The following is a 10,000-nucleotide window of genomic DNA, read 5'->3' on the forward strand; positions in this document are numbered from 1 at the left end:
AAGAAGAAGAGGGTTAAGAGGAAGGAAGAAGACAAGCCAAGAGGAAGAGGAAGGAGTACAAAGCAGTGTTAAAGACGTCACCTATAAATCTATCTATCTATCTATCTATCTGACAAAATCTCTATCTACCCATCTATCTATTTATCTATATCCATCCATCCATATATCTATCTATCCATTCATTCATCTATCTAACTATATATCTATCCATCCATCCATCTATCTATCCATCCACCTATCTATCTATCTATCCATCTATCTATCTGGTCCAAAATTGCCATCCCTCCATCTTGAATGCTAAGTTATTACGGTAGATTAACGCTAGAATACGATGCTAGTCACGAAGAAGTGCTATGCAAGGGATGTAGACCCATAGCACTGTCTTGCCCTAATATTTCGGAGAGTTCTCGCTCGCTTCGCTCGCTCGGAAAAATGGAAAATGGCCTCCTCCCGGTATAGAACTGGTATTACTGGTATTACTCTGAACTGGCCTGGTATTGGTATAGAGTTGTCCCGGTAAACGAAATAGCCTACCGGTAAATACCCCCTCCCGGTATTACTAACTGGTATTGTGGTATTAATCCTACAGCCTGGTATTTCTGACACTAAAATACCGGTAAGGGGTGCTGAGAATGACCCCCCCCTCCCGGTATTAATCCAGACTGGTATTGTCCTGGTATTCCTCCAAACTGGTATTGCCCCGGTATTTCTGACACCAAAATACTGACTGGTTTCCTCCCGGTATTACTTGAACACTAGTAATACCGGTAAATGATACATGAAAATACCCCCTCCCGGTATTAATCCAGCCTGGTATTGTCCTGGTATTTCTGTGACGAATAATACCGGTAAATGATACATGAAAATACCCCCTCCCGGTATTAATCCAGCCTGGTATTGTCCTGGTATTTCTGTGACGAATAATACCGGTGAATAGTACCGGAAAATCCCCTCTCCCGGTATTAATGCAGCTGGTATTGTCCCGGTATTATATCCTGGTACTTGTGACTAATAATACCGGTAAATAATACAGAATAATCCCCCCTCCCGGTATTAATCCAGCCTGGTATTGTGTCCAGGTATTTCTGTGACTTATAATACCGGTGAATAGTACTGGAAAATCCCCTCTCCCGGTATTAATCCAGCCTGGTATTGTCCCGGTATTACTGAGGCCCAAATAGCGGCATCTCCCGGTGTGAGTTGAGCTGCCTGCTTAAGAACGATTCTAATTGGTAAGCCACTGGGAGGGAGGGAGGAAGGGAGGGAGGGAAGGAAGAAGGGAGAGAGAAAGAGGGAGGAAGGAAAGATGGATGAATGGATGGAAGGGATGGAGGGAAGGAGGGAAGGAAGGAAGGAGGGAGGGAGAGAAGGAAGAAGGAAAGGAGGGAGGGAGAGAAGGAAGGAGGGAGGGAGGGAGGGAGGGAGAGAAGGAAGGAAGGAGGGAGGGACGGAAGGAGAGAAGGAAGGAAGGAGGGAGGCAGGGGAGGGGGAAGGGAGGAATGAGGAAGGAAGGAGGGAGGGAGGGGGAAGGAAGGAATGAGGAAGGAAGGAGGGGAGGAATGAATAAATGAATAAAGGAAGGAATGAAGGAAGGAAGGAAGGAGGGAGGGAGGGAGGGAGGGAAAGAAGGAAGGAAGGGGGAGAGAATGAAGAAAGGAGGGAGGGAGGGAGGGAAGGAAGGAGAGAAGGGAGGAAGGAAAAAGGTAGGGAGGGAGGAAGGGAGGGAGGGAGGGAGGGAATGAATGAAGGAAGGAAGGAAGGAGGAAGGACGGAGAGGGAGAGAAAGAGGAAGGAAAGATGGATGGATGAATGGATGGAAGGGGGGGAGGGAGGGAATGAGGGAAGGGAAAGAGGGAGAAAGAAAGGAAGAGAGGGAGGAAAGGATGGATGGATGACTGGATGGAAGGAAGGAAGGATGGGAGGTGGGAAGAGCAAAAGGAACAGAGGAAGGAGGGAGGGAGGGAGAGAGAGAGAGAGAGAGAGAGAGAGAGAGAGAGAGAGAGAGAGAGAGAGGGGCCTCCATTACCCTCCTCCCTCCCCCCTTCACCCCGAAAACAAGATGGCGTCAATCCAAATAACGTCACATTAACGCACAAACTTGGCGCAGAGAGAGAGAGAGAGAGAGAGAGAGAGAGAGAGGTGAAAGTGATGGCGGTAGTAGTAGTAGTAGTAGTAGTAATAGTAGTAGCAATAGTACAATAATAATAATAATAATAATAATAATAATTAATAATAATAATAATAATAGTGGCAGCAATAGTCATGGTTGAAGTTTTAGTAATTATGGTGCAATAATCCTGGCAGTTGTGGTAGTTATGTGGTAGTGGTAATAGTGGTAGTCTATGGTAGTGGTAATAGTGGTAGTTATGGTAGAGGCAATAGTGGTAGTTATGATAGTAATAGTAGTAGTTATGGCAGTCGTAAGTGGTAGTTATGGTAGTAGTAATAGTGGTATTTATGGTGGCGGTATGTGGTAGTTATTGTAGTGGTGGTAGTGGTAGTTATGGAACTGGTAATGGCAATGGTAGTTATGGTAGTGGTAGTTATAGTAGTAGCAGTAGCGGTAGTTATATAAGGTAGTGGTAGTTATAACAGTAGTAGTAGTGGTAGTTATGGTAATGGTAGTTATAATAGTAGTAGTAGTAGTTATGGATGGGGTAGTTATAGTAGTAGTACTGGTGGTAGTTATGGTAGTGGTAGTTATAGTAGCAGTAGTGGTAGATATTTGCACTGGAAGGAAGGAAGGATGAGAGAAGGGAGGGAGGGAGGAAGAATTAATGGGAAGGAAGGAAGGGAAGGAGGGGAGGAGGAAGTGGAGGAGGAAAACATACGAGGGAAGGAGGAAGGGAGAGGGGAAAGGGAACAACGGAGAGAGAGAGAGAGAGAGAGAGAGAGAGAGGGGATTAAACGAAGATAGTTAAGCATGAGTGAAATTTTTGCCCCTTCCGTCGCAAACTAAAAAAATACCGACCTGGAGAGAGAGAGAGAGAGAGAGAGAGAGAGCGTAAAACCGTACCGTCCGCGGATCAAGATTAATTAAACTTAGGCAGCGGCGGCGGAATCTTGGACCGGGGATCGGAAACCAGGCAGAACCACATCAACTTCACCCACACATTTTTTTCCCCACCCATTTTTCCACATTCCAACTTCCCACACTCATTTTTCACTCCAGAACATTCATTTTACAAGATTATTTTCATTTTAGGGAGCGTGAAGTCTTTTGTTTACATTCTGACGTGGCGCGCATCGTCTCGGTTTTGGCGGGAAACTTTGAATATGAACCAGTGCCTATTGATCCAGTTCGTTTTCTTTAGCGCGTTTTAGTTTGAATAATATGCGTTTCCCTCTTTCTCTCTCTCTCTCTCTCTCTCTCTCTCTCTCTCAAGGTCGGTATTTTATTAGTTTGCGATGTAAGGGGCAAAAATTTCACTCATGCTTGTCATAACTTTCTTCGTTTAACTCTCTCTCTCTCTCTCTCTCTCTCTCTCTCTCTCTCTCTCTCTCTCTCCGGCTTACAAATGCTACGGCTCTACAGTATATCGCCTCCACAGATCTTCTTCGTGACTAGCATCGCCATGATGATGATGGACTGAATTTACTTCGCTAACAATACAAAAGCCATCTTGGTACACCCACGGCGGAACTATAAAAGCCAATAAATAACTTCCTCTCTCTGAACTCGTAGACTGTGATTTTCTCAATTTAAAATGCCTCGTTATTCAAAATTCAAAAATTCAAAACAATCAGCCGTTGCTCCAGGTGACGCAACGGCTGGCGTGTCAAATCAACTCACTTCACGCTGACCAACTTTGTGTTTAATAAGAAAATCGTTCCCAGCCCCCCAGGACCAGGCATTCCAACTTTCCCTGCACAACAAAAATCCACAGCTGTACCATTTATAGCCCTGTAGACTCAGCCGCAGGTAAATATTGCAAACTTAATAATAATAGTTTCATTTACAATATTAACTAAAACAAAAATCCACAGGTGTACCGTTTATAGCCCCGTAGACTCCGCCGCAGGTAAATATTCCAACATAATAATACTTCCATTTACAATATTCATCAACGTTATTCTCTTCCACTCATCTAAACTCCTTCATAAATCTACATTTTTTCTTTTATTACATTTTCTCTTCAGTCCTCCCTCTGCTGATTCTCGTCTTCTATTAATTCCCTCCATTCTCTCCCTCCTCTTCCCTCCTTTCCTCCCTCCATTTCCCTCCCTCATTATTTTCATATATATTTTTTTTTATTATCGCTTTCGGGTGCTATTTAAGTCCATCTCATTTTTTGCGAGAATTTTAGCGAGATCTTGCGAGAAGTCGAGGTTGAAAAAGAGCGAGAGGGAGATTGCGATATTTTCCAGGCCTCTTTAATTAGGTCTGAGAGAGAGAGAGAGAGAGAGAGAGAGAGAGAGAGAGAGAGAGATTATATTACATTCTGGCCTGTCTAATTAATCTCATCTGCTTTAATATTACCACATACTTTTTGTTATTATTATTATTATTATTATTATTATTATTTGTAGTAGTAGCAGTAGTAGTAGTGGAAATAATAATAATAATAATAATAATAATAATAATAATAATCAGAAATAACAAAATAGCTATAATAACTAGAATAATAATAGAAATAATAATAATCATCATCATCATCATCAGAAATAAAATAGCAATAATAACTAGAATAATAATAGAAATAATAATAATAATAATAATTAGGCGGTAATATTAAAGCAGATGAGATTAATTACACTGGCCAAGTAGCAATAAAATCTCTCTCTCTCTCTCTCTCTCACTCACTCTCTCTTCCTACTCTCGTCACTATCTATCAATTTATCTATCTAATTATCTACCACTGATTTTACGCTTGTCTTCATATTTTTACCTCTCTCTCTCTCTCTCTCTCTCTCTCTCTCTTTCTCTCTCTCTCTCTCTCTCTCTCACACACACACACACACACACCTACACACAAACACACATGCAGTTCTCTCTCTCTCTCTCTCTCTCTCTCTCTCTCTCTCTCTCTCTCTCTCTCTCTCTCACACACACATGCAGTTCTATCTCTCTCTCTCTCTCTCTCTCTCTCTCTCTCACACACACACACACACACACACACGCACGCAACTCCTATCTCAGATCCCAACCGACATTCTTACGGCCGAGTTCAACGTCTCTCCCCCCACCCCCCGTCCCCCCCGAACCCCCTCTCTCTCAAACTTATAATGGGGGATTTAAGTGAGTTCCCCTTGTCTGAGAGAGAGAGAGAGAGAGAGAGTGAATGATAACACACACGCACACACACACACACACACACACACGCACGCAGTTCTCTCTCTCTCTCTCTCTCTCACGTCCTTCAAACATCGCCATACTCTGCACAGCGTTCAAAATGCATATCAACCAGCCACATCCAAAAAATAAATCGCTAAGGAAGAGGTGTTAGGGAATAAAGGCCCGAGAGGGAGGTGGAGGACGAGACAGGGGTAGATGGAGGAGGAGGTGAGGGAGGTCGAGGAGGAGGTGGAGATAGATAGATAGAAAGAGAGAGAGAAGGGAGGTCGAGGGGGAGGTGGAGAGAGAGAGAAGGGAGGTCGAGGGGGAGGTGGAGAGAGAGAGGGAGGTCGAGGGGGAGGTGGAGAGAGAAGGGAGGTCGAGGGGGAGGTGGAGAGAGAAGGGAGGTCGAGGGGGAGGTGGAGAGAGAAGGGAGGTCGAGGGGGAGGTGGAGAGAGAGAAGGGAGGTCGAGGGGGAGGTGGAGAGAGAGAGGGAGGTCGAGGGGGAGGTGGAGAGAGAGAGGGAGGTCGAGGGGGAGGTGGAGAGAGAAGGGAGGTCGAGGGGGAGGTGGAGAGAGAGAAGGGAGGTAGAGGGGGAGGTGGAGAGAGAAGGGAGGTCGAGGGGGAGGTGGAGAGAGAGAGGGAGGTCGAGGGGGAGGTGGAGAGAAAGAGAAGGGAGGTCGAGGGTCGAGGGGGAGGTGGAGAGAGAGAGAGAAGGGAGGTCGAGGGGGAGGTGAAGAGAGAGAGAAGGGAGGTCGAGGGTCGAGGGAGAGGTGAAGAGAGAGAGAAGGGAGGTCGATGGGGAGGTGGAGAGAGAGAAGGGAGGTCGAGGGGGAGATGGAGAGAAAGAGAAGGGAGGTCGAGGGGGAGGTGGAGAGAGAGAGAAGGGAGGTCGAGGGGGAGGTGGAGAGAGAGAAGGGAGGTCGAGGGGGAGGTGGAGAGAGAGAGAAGGGAGGTCGAGGGGGAGGTGGAAAGAGAGAGAAAGGAGGTCGAGGGGGAGGTGAAGTGAGAGAGAGAAAGGAGGTCGAGAGAAAAGGGAGGTCGAGGGGGAGGTGGAGAGAGAGAGAGAAGGGAGGTCGAGGGGGAGGTGGAGAGAGAGAGAGAAGGGAGGTCGAGGGGGAGGTGGAGAGAGAGAGAGAAGGGAGGTCGAGGGGGAGGTGGAGAGAGAGAGAGAGAGAGAGAAGGGAGGTCGAGGGGGAGGTGGAGAGAGAGAGAGAGAAGGGAGGTCGAGGGGGAGGTGGAGAGAGAGAGAGAGAAGGGAGGTCGAGGGGGAGGGGGAAGGAGGGAGGGAGGGAAAGAGAGAGAGAGAGAGAGAGAGAGAGAGAAGGGAGGTCGAGGGGGAGGTGGATGGAGAGGTGTTGAAGGGAGGGAAGCCTGACGTTGTGATAGGAGAGAGAGAGAGAGAGAGAGAGAGAGAGAGAGAGAGAGAGAGAGAGAGATAGACTACACCTGTTGAGGATAACGAGAAACTAACAACAGGAAAGAGTAAAATGTGTGTGTGTGTGTGTGTGTGTGTGTGTGTGTGTGTGTGTGTGTGTGTGTGTGCCAGTGTTTACCTTGGATAATTGGTTTAGGGCGGGGCAGGTTAGGCAGAGAGGCAGGTGTGGTAGGCAGTCCAGGTAGAGTGGTGAGGCAGGAAGGGTGGTAGTTTGGTGAGGTAGGTAGATTAGTGAGGCAGGGAGAGAGAGAGAGAGAGAGAGAGAGAGAGAGAGAGAGAGAGAGAGAGAGAGAGAGAAAATGGCCAAGCACATAAACTCTACGGAAATTAATCCCCACGTTTCATTACTGACAGTAGTAGTGGTAGTAGTAATAATAGTAGTAAAAGTAGCAGTAGCAGAAGTAGTAGTAATAGTAGAGTAGTAGTAGTAGTAGCAGCAGTAGTAGTAGAAGTAGATGCAGAGGGTCGCCTTCACGTGGGCGCACCGTTAGTACCGTGAAATTCCACTTCCCGGCTTAAAAAACGAAAATTTAAATATAACGGAATAACGGACACCATCACCCTAGCCCCCCCACGCCTCACGGGGGTGGGGGTAACGCAATACCAGCCGTTACCCTTTCCAAATTACCGTCTGTTTTTATTTTTTTCGTTTTTTTTATATATATTTTTGGGGGGTCGGCATTTGGTGTGGCGTGGACTTCCGGGATGCTTGTTGTTTATGTACCTACCACAACTACCACAATCTACCACAACTACCACTATCATCATGACCATACCTACCACAATATACGACTACCACAATCTATAACTACCTTCTCTATCACTATCTCCTGGCACCACGACTACCACAATCTCCAACCACCACAACTACCACAATCTCCAACCACCACAACTACCACAATCTCCAACCACCACAACTACCACAATCTCCAACCACCACAACTACCACAATCTCCAACCACCACAACTACCACAATCTCCAACCACCACAACTACCACAATCTCCAACCACCACAACTACCACAATCTCCAACCACCACAACTACCACAATCTCCAACTACCACAATCTCCAACCACCACAACTACCACAATCTCCAACCACCACAACTACCACAATCTCCAACCACCACAACTACCACAATTTCCAACCACCACAACTACCACAATCTCCAACCACCACAACTACCACAATCTCCAACCACCACAACTACCACAATCTCCAACCACCACAACTACCACAATCTCCAACACCACAATTACCACAATCTCCAACCACCACAACCTCCAAACACCACAACTACCACAATCTCCAACCACCACAACTACCATAATCTACAGCCACCACTACCACCACAATCTCCAACCACCACAACTACCGTAATCCACAACCACCACAATCTCCAGCCACCACAACTACCACAATCTCCAACCAATACCACCACAACCTCCTACCACTACCACCACAATCTCCAACCACAACTACCACAATATCCAACCACAACTACCACAATATCCAACCACAACTACCACAACCACCACCACTACCACAGCACCGGTAAGCACTGCACTATAGCGACATTTTAAACCTTTTATCGCATCAAACATTCACTGCGCCAACACACACACACACACACACACACACACACACACACACACACACACTAAACACAACTAAGGAAAAACAAACAAACACATCAACAAACCTCCTGACCATCAATGACCTGTGTGTGTGTGTGTGTGTGTGTGTGTGTGTGTGTGTGTGTGTGTGTGTGTGTGTGTGTGTGTGTGTTGCTTATTTTTCCCTTCCATCTCTCTCTCTCTCTCTCTCCCTGTTTTGCCTATCTTTCCCTTCCATCTCTCTCTCTCTCTCTCTCTCTCTCTCTCTCTCTCTCTCTCTCTCTCTCCCTGTTTTGCCTATCTTTCCCTTCCATCTCTCTCTCTCTCTCTCTCCCTGTTTTGCCTATCTTTCCCTTCCATCTCTCTCTCTCTCTCTCTCTCTCTCTCTCTCTCTCTCTCTCTCTCCCTGTTTTGCCTATCTTTCCCTTCCATCTCTCTCTCTCTCTCTCTCTCTCTCTCTCCCTGTTTTGCCTATCTTTCCCTTCCATCTCTCTCTCTCTCTCTCTCTCTCTCTCCCTGTTTTGCCTATCTTTCCCTTCCATCTCTCTCTCTCTCTCTCTCTCTCTCTCTCTCTCTCTCTCTCTCTCCCTGTTTTGCCTATCTTTCCCTTCCATCTCTCTCTCTCTCTCTCTCTCTCCCCCTGTTTTGCCTATCTTTCCCTTCCATCTCTCTCTCTCTCTCTCTCTCTCTCCCTGTTTTGCCTATCTTTCCCTTCCATCTCTCTCTCTCTCTCTCTCTCTCTCCCTGTTTTGCCTATCTTTCCCTTCCATCTCTCTCTCTCTCTCTCCCTGTTTTGCCTATCTTTCCCTTCCATCTCTCTCTCTCTCTCTCTCTCTCTCTCCCTGTTTTGCCTATCTTTCCCTTCCATCTCTCTCTCTCTCTCTCTCTCTCTCTCCCTGTTTTGCCTATCTTTCCCTTCCATCTCTCTCTCTCTCTCTCTCTCTCTCTCTCCCTGTTTTGCCTATCTTTCCCTTCCATCTCTCTCTCTCTCTCTCTCTCTCTCTCTCTCTCTCTCTCTCTCCCTGTTTTGCCTATCTTTCCCTTCCATCTCTCTCTCCCTCCACCCCCCCATCTCTCTCTCTCTCTCAGTTAATAAACACTCTCGCCCGCCTCTCCGTAAAATCATAAAATTCCTCTCACCATTATTAGCCAAAAAAATAAAAATAATAAAAAATAACGCCATTTTTATCACAACCCTCGCTTATAACCCTAACACCTGTTCCTTAGCGATTTATTCCTGCTTCTCCGTTACTATATTCTTGTGTGTTATTCATGCCATCTATATCGATACTGAAATGACACGAAAGAGAGAGAGAGAGAGAGAGAGAGAGAGAGAGAGAGATCCTTTGCATTATCAACATTGCATGCACAGTACACAACACCCAGTTAAATAAATCGCAAAGGATGAGGTGTTAGGGAGCTTCCATGCCCGACGTGAATGACCTGCTGTTTCAATTATGCTGTTTTTAGTTTTCAATATTATAAACTGTTGAACACGCCTGGTGTCTATGCGCGAGCTGTTTGACTGCTTCCTCTCTCTCTCTCTCTCTCTCCCCTGTATTTCCCTTCACTCCCTCTCCCTCCATCCCCCTCCTCTGTCTGTCTGTCTGTCTGTCTCTCTCCTGTTTCCTTTCAATCCCTCTCCCTCCTCTCTCTCCTATATTTCCTT

The 10,000-nt window shown here is 46.4% G+C and overlaps 1 protein-coding gene across 1 annotated transcript in view; it reads right to left on the reverse strand.

Annotated features, from left to right (window-relative positions):
- Nucleotides 1-10,000, reverse strand: part of LOC145394667 (cell adhesion molecule Dscam1-like) — a 162,718-nt gene that overhangs the window by 41,810 nt on the left and 110,908 nt on the right. The window contains exon 13 of the mRNA XM_080268441.1: nt 7,342-7,344. Within this exon, the coding sequence (XP_080124567.1) occupies nt 7,342-7,344 (3 nt within the window). The remainder of the gene's footprint in view (nt 1-7,341; nt 7,345-10,000) is intronic.

The sequence above is a fragment of the Coenobita brevimanus genome, chromosome 28 (genome assembly GCF_032717465.1).
Source record: "Coenobita brevimanus isolate Jiangsu-jjx chromosome 28, ASM3271746v2, whole genome shotgun sequence".
NCBI lineage: Eukaryota > Metazoa > Arthropoda > Malacostraca > Decapoda > Coenobitidae > Coenobita > Coenobita brevimanus.